Source organism: Chiloscyllium plagiosum, unplaced genomic scaffold, assembly GCF_037043375.1.
Source record: "Chiloscyllium plagiosum isolate Xiang-an unplaced genomic scaffold, Cpla_swu_hap1 HiC_scaffold_47, whole genome shotgun sequence".
In the NCBI taxonomy this organism is placed as follows: domain Eukaryota; kingdom Metazoa; phylum Chordata; class Chondrichthyes; order Orectolobiformes; family Hemiscylliidae; genus Chiloscyllium; species Chiloscyllium plagiosum.
The window spans coordinates 2707901-2721669 of record NW_028270185.1 but is presented as its reverse complement, the minus strand read 5'-3'; the positions used below and the strand labels follow the sequence as shown (position 1 = coordinate 2721669).

The 13769-nt window shown below is 41.3% G+C and overlaps 1 protein-coding gene across 3 annotated transcripts in view; it reads right to left on the bottom strand.

The window, feature by feature from the left end:
• Positions 1-13769, bottom strand: part of samd4b (sterile alpha motif domain containing 4B) — an 89714-nt gene that overhangs the window by 22669 nt on the left and 53276 nt on the right. For 2 of the 3 annotated variants that reach the window (XM_043680711.2, XM_043680712.2), the window contains exons 4-7: positions 12264-12530; positions 3981-4090; positions 3074-3160; positions 1099-1408 (exon numbers count right to left, since the gene is read on the bottom strand). In XM_043680711.2, the coding sequence (XP_043536646.1) occupies positions 1099-1408; positions 3074-3160; positions 3981-4090; positions 12264-12530 (774 nt within the window). The remainder of the gene's footprint in view (positions 1-1098; positions 1409-3073; positions 3161-3980; positions 4091-12263; positions 12531-13769) is intronic. The other variant, XM_087984045.1, reaches the window with a different exon arrangement.

Below are 13769 nucleotides of genomic sequence, written 5' to 3'. Positions count from 1 at the left end.
AGAGTGTTGCCAGGGTTTAAAAACTGCAGGTATGAGGCAAGATTGAATAGGTTAGGGCTGTTTTCCTTAGAAATGTTTTTTAAAAAAATCAAGGTGGTCTGACTAGAGTAGACAGGGAAGAGGGCTTCTCCTAGCAGAGGGGTCAATCAGCAAGGACACACATTTAGGGTGATTGATAGAAAGATCAGAAGGAACATCCAGAGAGCGACAGATTTCTGCAATTCCCTGTATGGTTTGCGGTTGAGGTGGAAACACTCAATTCACTTAAAAAAGTATCTGGGATCTGCACCTGAAATGCCGCAGCCTAAAAAGCAATGGACCAAGTTCTGGTAAGTGGGATTACAATGGATGTTTGGCAGTTTATTTAGACAATGTTGGGCTACATGGCCTCTGTGCTGTAACTTTGCTCTAGTTCTATACTCCTTATAATGGAATAGCCACTTTGCCTACATTTGCTGTAATTAACACTTGCAATGATCTACAAAATCAAACATAGAGGCCCTTTTCAAAATTGAGCCAACAATCACAAAACAAGTTTGTCATATCAACTAGCTAAAAGTCCATTTCAGCCCTACTTTTATCCTCCAAATGCCAAAGATGCTGGTCCTTTCCAAGCCCCCTGCAATGCTCTTTTGCAGGCAAGATGGTTAAAACTACAGAACAACCTAAATACAGAACTAGGAAATAAAAAAGGCCGAGCCTTGATCTCTGCCCACCAACGTGCAGTAAGACTGGGCTAACTGCATAAACAGTTTTATCCAATACCCTCACAGTATTGTCTTGATCGTATGACGTACCACAAGTCAGCACTGTCAAAATCATGACAATGGAGTTAGCAGACAAAAGAAAAAACAACTGTAGTTTGTAATCCTATTAGAACCAAACATGAACCAAACTAAAAAGAGACATGTTGAAATTTTTCACCTTGCTCTGTCAGGACCGGAGTACAAACTATGAACCAAACCACTTGTAGCCATATTTCCTCTTATTCCGTTACTTTTGGAAACTCATTTGATTTTATTTTTGAAAGCATGGACCACTGTTTAAATCCTTCTTGATGATTCCCAGCCCTCCACAATTACAATGTTAAGAACTAACCTTTTCCCATGACTCTGGTGAACTGTCCAGGAATATCACCTTCAGATACAGGAGCTACGGCTGACTCTCCATCGCACGTTGACACGCCCTGGGTCTGAAAGCCATCAGACGTAGAATCCTTCTCGGCAGCTGCTTTGGTTGTTCGACTGTCTGTGCCCAGTCCAGGTATAGTATTGCAGGAGTTATTGGGGTCTGTCTCATGACCCTCTTTGGGGGTCATTTGAGGTGTTGTATAAGCCTTGATTGGTGTTATAATTATCTGCTGCAGCTCCTGAAGAGCATTGCGAAGATTTCCTCCCTCGAGAATGTCCTATTGAAAGTATAGTAAGTACTCATTACTTCAATCACTGCGGTCTTTGCATTATATACTGGAATGATTTTCAATAATTTGATCATGATTTTGCAGTCGTTGAATTTCTTATGTTAACACTGGTGTTCTAAACAAATTAATATTTGTGCACACATGACTTGCGTGAATTACAGCAAGTCAGAATAGAGCTAAATCTATTTAGAATCACAGTTGCTTGTGACAGACCTGGAGTTTACCCAATGTTGGGTTGTTGCTCATTTTGCTGAGTTGCACAGGTGAGAGGTCTCAGTGTACCACAGGTTTACATAATCAGTTTAAGACAGGTTCAAACCCAAGTCCCATTCTCAAAGAGAAAAGTAGTACCCACTGTTACCTATTAATATCCATACTCCCACCAACACTGCCAAGTCTTTTTGAAGATCTGATGCATATGCAGAAATCATTTGAAATTTAGCCAAGTCTACAATCCAAGAGCTGATGCAAACAAAACTACAAATTCATCTCCAAACAAGTGTTACACCTCTTGTAGTGTGAGCACTTCAAACTGTACAGACCAAAAGATTCCTGGTCTAACAAAATCTGTTAATTTTAGCCAGGACAGCAATTAGAACATTACAATGGTGTTCCAAAATGATGCCTAGCACTGTGTACCAGCAAAAGAAAATTGCAGGAAGGGAAACTAGCAGCTTGTTATTTACATGGTATCGTCTCACAAAGAATTATCAACAAATAGCACATTAAAGAAATATGGACATACAAAAATTTAAAATAAAACTCTGCCACAGGTTTGCAGATTTGAGACATTTCACACAAGTTCTATAATCGACCAGTCAATGTTCCATAACTGAGTTTACTGATGTGTTGCAAATAATACATTTGACTCAAAACAGAAGTTGCTGGAAAAGCTCAATAGGTCTGGCAGCATCTGTGAAGAGAAATCAAGGTTAATGTTTCGGTTTATAATACATTTGACTTCACTGATATTATGCAGACTACTGATAAAGCAATAAACACCTCATATTAGGAGATATTCCTAATAGGGTTTATAGGAAATCAGAAACTCATACATTGGGATGAAACAAGCAGATTTCAAACAGAAGTATTATACCGGAACAATGAGCTGTACAGTTTTCCTTGACGTTAATTTTTATTTTTACTTGCTTTTATCATGACTACTGAGCTTCAGTCAGGAGGACACTACTCATCAAGCTCTCAAATACTGTGGTGTCAAGATGCAAAGATAGCACCAGAAACATTTCACCAAGAACACAACTCATCTTGCCAATATTCCTCAAATGCTATGGCTCAGTGCATTACTACGCCACACGTTGCAGTAAGATTCAATGCCAAGACAACATTGCTACTTAATCATAAACAGAATGAAACTGAGTATAGCAATTAGTTCGGTGTTTCTTGGGAGTCAAACATCGAAGAAAGGAATTCTTGCTCTTGATTGCTCTCCAATGCCCCTTGCAGAAAAATGCATGCGAACACCAGACATCAGGATCAAGAACAGCAGCAGCAGCAACATTCAAGATGAGTGTATGATGTTAATATTCAGAGTCTGGATTAGGACAATTGGGAAATATGTCAAAGGCCTGATTTTGTCCATAAACCTATATCTACTACTTGCAGAGGGCAAGTAATTGGGAAAAAAAAACTTACCTTTTCTAAGGATTTCAGTACACCCTGTCGCTCACGTAACTTCTGAATGCTCAAGGCTATTTTATGCCGTGCTCCCTTTGTGACATTCTGCATAAAGATATAGAAAAGATGTTTAATGAGTTAGAAAGTAGAAGGAGAAAGGATCAGTGAAAAAAAAAACAGGATGAGGAAAGGGGGGAAAGAATTAAATGCAGTGTTCCCAAATTTTAATGGTTTTTAAATCCCTTATTTGAGCAGCCTAATCAGCCTGAATGCACCGTACTGCTTGTATAGCTTTTCATCTGCCCTGACCAAGGTCCTTGTTGCTTAAAATGTTTTACAGCAGAAGATTTTAAGTATGTTACTTCCATCATTTGAGGTTTAATTGAGCCAATTATTATAAGTTGTTTTACAGTTCTGGTCATCCTGCTAAATGAAGGACTTTATTAAATTGGAGAGGGTTCAGAAACAATTTACCCAGATATTACTGGGATTGGAGGGTTTGAGTAATGGAAAGGCTGGGACTTTTCCACTGGGGTGAAGGAGGTCGAGGGGGTGACCTTAGAGAGGTTTAAGGTAATAAGGGGCACAGATAGAGTAAAGAGCAGTGCTACCTCTTTTCTCCATTGTAGGGGAGTTCAAAAGTAGGGGGCACATCTTTAAGGTGAGTGGGGAAAGATTTAAAAAGGGGCCTGTAGGGTAACATTTTCACAGTGGGTGGGTGATGCGCAGAACAATCTGCCAGAGGAAGTGTACAGGAAGATGTAGGTTCAATTAAGGTACATGACCAGGCAAATTTTAGAGGGATGTAGGACAAATGCAAGCAAGTGGGATGAGTTTAGTTTGGGAAACTTGGTCGGCATGGACAAGTTGGACTGAAGGGTCTGTTTCCATGCTGTATGGTTCTATAAAATGATAAAAGACAAACCTGAGATTCTAGCTGGTGTTCGGTCAGGGTCATCATCTCCTCATAGGTTAGCTGAGAGAAGAGGGATGCATACTTGTGAAGCCGAAGACTTTTTAACCAAGTGGGCACGTCTGTGAAGACAAAAAAAAAGGAATCAGCAACATGAAGGCAAAACACGTGCAAGTGAAACAACCAAACCACCTCCCAGGCTGAATGACAGGATACAAAAGCAGGGGTCTCGGTATTGGATAGGGTGTGCAGAGGCAAAACAAGAGAAAGTGAGAAAGCAAATAATACATGTGGATTTGAAGCCATGCCTCAAAGCTACTATTTAATTAATTCTAATTCAGTGAAGTCCAGTTCCCCAAGGAAAGCAATCACAGAACAACTAATAGAGGCCATAAAGATCAAAATAAGTGAAGTGAGGGAAGCAATTTAGACTTAACCAAACTCATCCTTCCATAGATATGCAGTCACCATCAATAACATCTATTTGCCTCCACTTAGAAGACTACTTAAAGCATCGATCAGTGTTAACACTTCAGGTCAATGACCTTTTATTGCAGCTTTCTTTATATTGCTTCATGGGAGGTGAGCATCCTTAAATAAATCTGCATTTATTGCCTCTCTAATTGCTCTGGAGTAGGTGCTGGTGAGCTGCTGCCTTAAAAATGCTGTGGCCCTTGGTATATTGGGACATCCACAATGCTGTTAGAGAGGGAGCCCCAGGATTTTGACCCAGCAATACTGAAGGAACAGTGATATACTTCTAAGTCAAAATGGTGAGTGTTTTTTTTTTGGGGGGGGGGCAGGAGGCAGGAAAGACTAGCAGGCAGTGCTGCTTTCATAAAGTATACAATCCCTTCAGCAATTCATTCTTTCCACCTAGTTCCATTTTTATTTCAGATCTTCAACAATATTTCGCTTTGTGTGTCCAACTAACCAATTCTTGAACTGGCCTTTTCATTATGCCCTTATGCTCCTGCTAAAAGTTTGAATTTAGAATGGTTTCATCACTTCCTGATAGTCCTCTGATTTTGTAATCATGGTGCTCATTAAATTATACCACGATAAACTGAAATTAGGCTAGAGAAAAAAAAATCTGATTTCTACAGAAGAAATGGCATGAGATTCAGTGGTGAATGCGGAAGTAAAGGCTATTAATCATAAATAAGCCAGGCTCTTTTGGATGGTACCCCCTCAATCACTTTAGATACATTAATGCTGCTTTAAGCTTATGCAGATTGGCTGCTTTGATGTCCTGCTAATGCAAATCTGTCCGTAACATGACTACTGCATTAATGAAGTTTCCCTTAACATCCTTTCTTATTTTTGAACCAGTTTCTTGGAATTAGGAATCAGGAACCTTCACAAGGAATAAGTTCACTAGATCAGCTAAAGTCAAACTCCTCCATGATCTCAAATTTAAATTGGCTAATTTTTAAGATTTCTATTTTATAAAAGAAAACAAACTTCATTCCTTCTACATTTCTCCACTTAAATTGTGAAATTATTGTTGCTTCCTAGAGCTTTATACAGTAATTTTGTTTTAACAAGCATCTGAATGCCAGGACAACATATTACACAAACTGCATATCACATCATTACATTCATCAACTTCAACTAAGTCCTACCCAAGATAAAACAAGCTCATTAACATATAACATACATGAACATAGCTAATCAAGGTAGGAGATACAGCAAGTTGAGTGGATGTGAGCAGCAAATTAGAGTCACAAGGAGATTAAGTCAGTTAGACCGTGGCAGATGTGATACAATGTGGGGGAAGTGACAGGTACTTTAACTTTAAAGCGCAGCAGGTCAGGCAGCATCCAGGGAACAGGAGAATCGACGTTTCGGGCATAAGCCCTTCTTCAGGAACCTGTTCCCTGGATGCTCCTGTTCCCTGGATGCTGCCTGACCTGCTGCGCTTTTCCAGCAACACATTTTCAGCTCTGATCTCCAGCATCTGCAGACCTCACTTTCTCCACTTTAACTTTAAACCAAGATAGGCAAAATTGGAATAATTTCCTAATGGCAAAAGATTCGGAAGGAATTTGGGTGCTTTCTCATGCATATAAATCACTAAAAGCTAGTGCGGAACAGCTCGAATTTTGTATAGCACCTTTAGTGCAGCAAAGCATTTCAAGAGAATACACAGCAGCATGATCAAATAGAAAATAACAAAGCAAAACAAAAAAAAGTGGTATTAGGATAGTTAAGACATCGTGGTTGTGGGTATGTTTGCCGAGCTGGCAAGTTAATTTGCAGATGTTTCGTCCCGTCTGGGTGACCTCTTCAGAGCCTCCTGCAAACCGCTGCTGTACTCTCTCTTCTGGAATTTATTCAGTTCAGTTTCTGCTGCATCCGGTTGCTTGTTGTAGTGGCCGGTATATTGGGTCTCGGTTAATGTGCTTGTTGATGGAGTCCATGGCTGAGTGCCATGCTTCCAGAAATTCTCTGGTTGTCCTATGTTTAGCTTGTCTTATGATCGTTGTGTTGTCCCAGTGAAATTTGTGGCCCTTGTCATCTGTGTGTATGGCTACTAGGGACAGTTGATTGTGGCATTTAGTGGCTACTTGGTGTTTGTGGATGTGGTTAGTGATTGCTAGTTGCCTGCCTGTTTGTCCTATAGTGTTTTGTGTAGTCTTTGCATGGAATCCTGTAAATTACGTTAGCCTTGCACATGTTAACCGACAGCCACACTCCGACAACTCCTCACAGGACAAAATACCCTATACACGTCATGTGCACAGGAGGTTCCAAAGCACTGAACATGTCACCTAGACAGGGGATGAAACATCTGCAAATTAACTTCCCAGTTCGGCGAACATACCCACAACCACGACAGTTGGCACCCGAGCTACAAGTCTTGATGCAAATCTTGATGCAGTTTAGACATTTTGAGGAGAATTTTAAAATGAAAGGGGGAAACAGGACTACAAGGCGGCAATTCCAGACTGGAAAGCTAGATATGAGAGAACAGAAATCCACTGGTGAAGCAGTGAATGCTCAAGAGGCCAAAATTGGAGTTAAGAGGCAGTGACGGATACAGTTTCATCAAAAAGCTCACAGAATGTCAGTTTTGCATTTCAGCTTCCTTGATATAAAAGAGAAGGAAGACTTCCTGCAGTGCTTAAGAGCCTCAGTAAGATCTCAACTAAAAGAGTGCATTCAATTTTAGATGTCACATTCAAAGTTTGTGCGAAGATTTGTAGCTCGGGTGCTCGTTGTTGTGGTTCTGTTCGCCGAGCTGGGAATTTGTGTTGCAGACGTTTCGTCCTCTGTCGCGGTGACATTCTCAGTGCTTGGGAGCCTCCTCTGAAGCGCTTCTGTGATCTTTTCTCTGGCATTTATAGTGGTTTGAATCTGCCGCTTCCAGTTGTCAGTTCTCAGAACAGCCAGGGAATTCCTAGAGGCATGACACTCATCCACTGATTCAATCAACAAGCACATCGACCTGGACCCAATATTCCGGCCACTGCAGCGGACAGCTGGAACTGACAACCGGAAGAGGCAGATTCAAACCACTATAAATGCTGGAGAAAAGATCACAGAAGCGCTTCACAGGAGGCTCCCAAGCACTGAGAATGTCACCTAGACAGGGGACGAAGCGTATGCAATAAAAAATTCCCAGCTTTGATGTTACATCTCAAGAGAGATCTTTGGGCAGAAATATGAAAATAATATAGAGAGGTTCAAGTTAAATTTATGGGGAAGTTACAAAACTTGGCTCACACCACCTTCACCTCGTTAAGTCTAGTCGATTAGAGGAGGATATTACAGAGGTAATTTGATATGACAGATACAAAGAAGGCATTTCGTCTGGTGAAATTTTAGGTTGAAGTGAGGGACTACTTCTCCATATTGTAATAGGAAACCTTGAATTTCCTCCTATCATATCTGGGATCAAGACCAACACAGACTTTTATTAAATGGCTATCAAAGGATATGGAGCAATGACAGATAAATTAATTTTAGGAGGAGGAATGACATTCTCCTGTTCCTGACACAGCCTCCAAGTTACTGCTTAATCAACATTTCAGGGAGAAAGTGAGGACTGCAGATGCTGGAGGTCAGAGCTGAAAAGTGTTGCTGGAAAAGCGCAGGTCAGGCAGCATCAAAGGAGCAGGAGAATCGACGTTTCGGGCATTAGCCCTTCTTCAGGAATGAGGAAAGTGTGCCAAGCAGGTGAAGATAAAAAGTAGGGAGGAGTGACCAGGGGGAGGGGCATTGGAAATGCGATAGGTGGAAGGAGGTTAAGGTGAGGGTGATAGGCCGGAGTTGGAGTCCCCACTGGTCCTCACCTCCCACCCCACCCACCTCCATATACATCGTATCATCTGTCGTCATTTCCGCCACCTCCAAACGGACCCCACCACAGGGATATATTTCCCTCCCCTATCATCGTTCCGAAAAGACCACTCCCTCCGTGACTCCCTCGGCAGGTCCACACCCCCCCATCAACCCAACCTCCACTCCTGGCACCTTCCCCTGCAACCGCAAGAAATGCAAAACTTGCGCCCACACCTCCCCCCTTACTTGGCTCCAAGGGATCCTTCCATATCCGCCACAAATTCACCTGCACCTCTACACACATCATTTACTACATCCGCTGCACCTGATGTGGCCTTCCCTATATTAGGGAGACAGGCTGCCTACTTGCGGAACGTTTCAGAGAACACCTCTGGGACACCCGCACCAACCAACCCAACCACCCCGTGGCTCAACACTTCAACTCCCCCTCCCACTCCACCAAGGACATGCAGGTCCTTGGAATCCTCCATCGCCAGACCATAGCAACACGACGGCTGGAGGAAGAGTGCCTCATCTTCCGCCTAGGAACCCTCCAACCACAAGGGATGAACTCTGATTTCCAGTTTCCTCATTTCCCTCCCCCCCCACCTTGTCTCAGTCCCAACCCTTGAACTCAGCACCACCTTCCTAACCTGCAATCTTCTTCCTGACCTCTCCGCCCCCACCCTCACTCCGGCCTATCACCCTCACCTTTAACCTCTTTCCACCTATCGCATTTCCAACGCCCCTCCCCTCTACCTTTTATCTTAGCCTGCTTGGCACACTTTCCTCATTCCTGAAGAAGGGCTCATGCCCGAAACGTCGATTCTCCTGCTCCTTGGATGCTGCCTGACCTGCTGCGCTTTTCCAGCAACACATTTTCAGCTCTAATCAACATTTCAGTCAAGGACTTTTCTCCACTTTTATTTGATTTGTAACATACACCTTTCTTTAAGTTGATGCAGGTACCCCTGCTTGGAAGTCTTTTTATATCAATTTGCAGTTGGGGAAGATAGGGAGGAGGAAAGAGAGAAGGGGGAGAGAAAAAAAGAATTATGCTTTGGTGTACCTAATCTTTCAATTTTACCACATGTATCAGAATGGGGAAGGGAACAGATTGAAAAATTGTTGGCAACGTTAATTTGAGACAGAGTAAAAAAAAGTGATTCATTAGTTAGAAACTAAAGGTCAATGCACTGGCATTGCAACTCAACCCACCTAAAAATACTTCCATGACATAATAGCTCATGACTGTGAATATTGAATGCAACCTTCAAATATGGCCACATATATGGATTCCTGACCAATTAATTTTATCAGAACTGTATGCAGTAAACACTAATTTTTACACTGATTATCTGACAGCAAATTATTGAATCGAAACAGACAATGAATGTGCTGTAAACTTCAAATTGCACCGTAATCCCATATACAAGAAAATCTTAGAGCAAGACACACATTACTCTTTTACGACCTAGCTCTGGCCAGACACTGGCAGCTGCCCAAGTTTAGTCAGGTGAAAAAGGTTGTAGTACTAGTAAAACTAGAGGAAAGAAAGAAACAACATGGAACAGCACAAATATTTGAGAAAAATTTAAGTGAGCTTCTTTAGTGTGTAAATTTGGATTTTCATAATTTGCTTGCGGAGCCTCTACCATCAGTACAGTTTCAGAAACTTGTTATGATGGGTGCATGAGTTCTTCATGTAGCATTCTGAACTACAAAGAAACTCAAAGACATCTTTACAGTTCCAAACCAGTCCTTTGTCTTGACATTGCATTTAGATCTAAATGGCACTACAAAAGGGTAACGCGTGTCATAAATAAATTAGATATGAAGTATTAAGAACTCCACATATTGGCATACTTCCAAATCTTACTCTAACACATTGGCACCAATCCACAAAAGAAGCTTGGGGATAGCACTGGGAGGTCTGAGCGAAGAATAGGTTTTGTCCTGTTCAGGTTTTATTATTCAGCACTTAGGGAAGGGAGCTTGTCAAATGATTAGTTAAAATGTAACTGACAGTCTCTCGATATTACCACTAATATTACTAGGTTAGGCAAAAGTAAATAAATTCTATACTTTGAGACAGTAGAGCGAATTGAGGATTATAAAGGATCATTAAAAAAAGGATACGAGAAAACATTCATATTTTGAAGCATCCAAAATTAGAAACATAGAATTTTAAATTGTGTCACAAACCAAGCACATAGATCTGGCAATTTATGAATGTCATCTTAACACCTGGATGGGTTATTATCTTGTAACACCTCCAGACATTTAAAGTATTTGACAGCAAAGATATACAAGGAGAAAATATAGGCAGAGAAACAGAAATAGATTTGCATATGCTGGACTTTAATCAAACAATTTCAGGTAATCCCACGGGACATCAGAAAATAGTGTTACTGATGCACATCCTGTTTACTTGACACACCCTCCCTGATTTTATCTGATCCGCCATACACTACTCTGGACACATTCTACACTAAGAATGAACATTTGGTTGAAATGCAAATGTAACCATGTTAGGTTTTTTTTAAAAATCTGGTAAATAAAATAATTTTAAACACCTCACACAAAATACAAACAAAAAAAACAAAGTGCATAGATGTCACTGCCGATGTTGCTATGTGCTAAATTCTGCCCCCAAAACAACCATAACAGTGTCTCAGTTCACACCTGCTCATTATTCAATGATCCACCACTGGAAAGGAGCTCAGGATCTGACTTGCCCAATTTCTTTTCCTTTAGCCAAATAGTGAGTTAACAACATTTTTGAGCATGAGTCTGGATAACTATTCGGGTGAATATCAATAGCTGCCATGATGCCTTATTTCAAGACCCATCAACTTCCGTACATTAAAGTTCCAAAGAACCAACTTTTAGATAGGAGCTTACTTTAATGCCAAATCTGTTTGTTCCAACAGAATATTCAAAGAACAGTGAGTACTTCCAGTTTTGTAGCAGCATTCTTCACTCAACCAAAACCTTCTATGATAGATTAATAGATCATCCATCTAATCAGTCCCTGCAAGGATTTTGTTGGTCGCTATATTTGTTCGAACATCCATTGCAATTCCAAACAAATTTACCATGCAGAAGGGACACATTATAGAGCTTTGGTCACATTTCCCAGTAAAGTCTCTTTCTTTCCAAAGTGGCCATAACTTCAAAATTATTTGTTCAAAGGCACTTGAAATCTGAAGCAACAAAAAAGCAGGTCTGGCAGAAACTGTGGAGAGATACACAGTCAATATTTCAAGTCTTTCAGACCTTTCTTCAGAACTCAATAAAGAATTCTCTTCAGTCTACAGAACAACATTCTGAACTTACAGCAAAAATAAGGTTTATTAGCACACAATACTCCCATTTAATGTTCTTGAAAAATATTCCAGGAGGATTTTGCTACGAAATAATACTGCTACAATACACAAGAAAATAATGAGGTCAATAAATGGAATACTCAGTTACTGGAATCTATTCCAAGCGTTTTACTAGTTAGTGATCAAGGATGTATACGTTACTGTCTTTCCTGCAGACTGAAACGAAATAAAAATCTGTGCACTAGCAAGGCATGAGAGTTAGTTGCAGAATGGAGACTGTACAGAGCTCTGCTCAAGCAGTAGTTGCTCCTTTTCAAAGTAATTGAAATACTTGCATATTCAACGTAACACTGACTAGGTTTTTCACAGATCATACCCAACTATTCACCTCATCTCAGTTACCTTTACCTTGATTGTGGATAGGTAGCACTAATGGTCTCCCAACATACTGGTCTTTTGCAGCTTGCACCAATCTCAATGCAAACCAGTTACATTCACTAAGGCTAACCTCCATATTTTTAAAATCCTCATTGCTAATTTTACTTTTACACCCTTTTCTATATCTGGATGAAAAGTTGCACCCATTTCTCAGCTTACTCCAAACTTTTTTGTAGACTTTCAACTTAAACTTCTGTTCCATTACATTTTCTGATCCGATAACCTGGTCATTATCTCTTACCTTTCATGCCACTCCCCTCCTCCTGAAATGTATTGCGATTTGACCCTTGTTCCTCAGTCTGCTCACTGCCACCACTCCCAGAAGAGGCTATGCTGCTCTGTGGGGAGAGAGGTGCATGGTCTGATGGGGCGTAGACTGCTCTGGTACGTAAGTCATCTGGAGACATCCACTCGCTGACTGCAGACTGGTTTGTCATATTGATTGGTGGGGTGAGGGAAACTGAGCGCTTGAGAGGACTGTGGTTGGTTTGAGTTTGGCCTTGGAGAACTGAAAATTAAAAATGGCACATTAATTTATTTGAAAAATTTATAAGAAACAACTTAGAGAGTCATAGAGATGAATAGCATGGACACAGACCCTTCAGTCCAACCCGTTCATGCCGTCCAGATATCACAACCCAATCTAGTCCCACCTGTCAGCACCCGGCCCATATTCCTCCAAATTCTTCCTGTTCATATACCCATTCAAATGCCTCTTAAATGTTGCAATTGTACCAGCCTCCACCACATCCTCTGGCAGCTCATTCCATACATGTACCACCCTCTGCGTGAAAAGGTTGCCCCTTAGGTCTCTTTTATATCTTTCCCCTCTCACCCTAAACCTATGCCCTCTAGTTCTGGACTCCCTGACCCCAGGGAAAAGACTTTGCCTATTTATCCTATCCATGCCCCTCATAATTTCGTAAATCTCTACAAGGTCACCCCTCAGCCTCCAACGCTCCAGGGAAAATAGCCCCAGCCTGTTCAGCCTCTCCCTGTAGCTCAGATCCTCCAACCCTGGCAACATCCTTGCAAAATCTTTTCTGGACCTTTTCAAATTTCACAACATCTTTCTGATAGGAAGGAGACCAGAATTGCACGCAATATTCCAACAGTGGCCTACCCAATGTCCTGTACAGCCACAACATGACCTCCCAACTCCTGTACTCAATACTCTGACCAATAAAGGAAAGCATACCAAACACCTCCTTCACTATCCTATCTACCTGCGACTCCCCTTTCAAGGAGCTAGAATCTGCACTCCAAGGTTTCTTTGTTCAGCAACACTCCCTAGGACCTTACCATTAAGTGTATAAGTCCTGCTAAGATTTGCTTTCCCAAAATGCAGCACCTCGCATTTATCTGAATTAAACTCCATCTGCCACTTCTGAGACCATTGGCCCACCTGGTCCAGATCCTGTTGTAATCTGAGGTAACCCTCTTTGTTGTCCACTACACCTCCAATTTTGGTGTCATCTGTAAACTTACTAACTGTACCTCTTATGCTCACATCCAAATCATTTATGTAAATGACAAAAAGTAGAGGGCCCAGCACCGATCCTTGTGGCACTCCACTGGTCACAGACCTCCAGCCTGAAAAACAACCCTCCACCACCACCACCCTCTGTGGCAAAACAAAAAATAATGCCTAAAATGAGAGCTTCAAGTGTTCAGCCCTGCAAGAGTAATTAGCTTCCCAGCTCTGTTTAAATTACAAGTTAGCCTCTCTTTCTTTGTTGTTAATAGA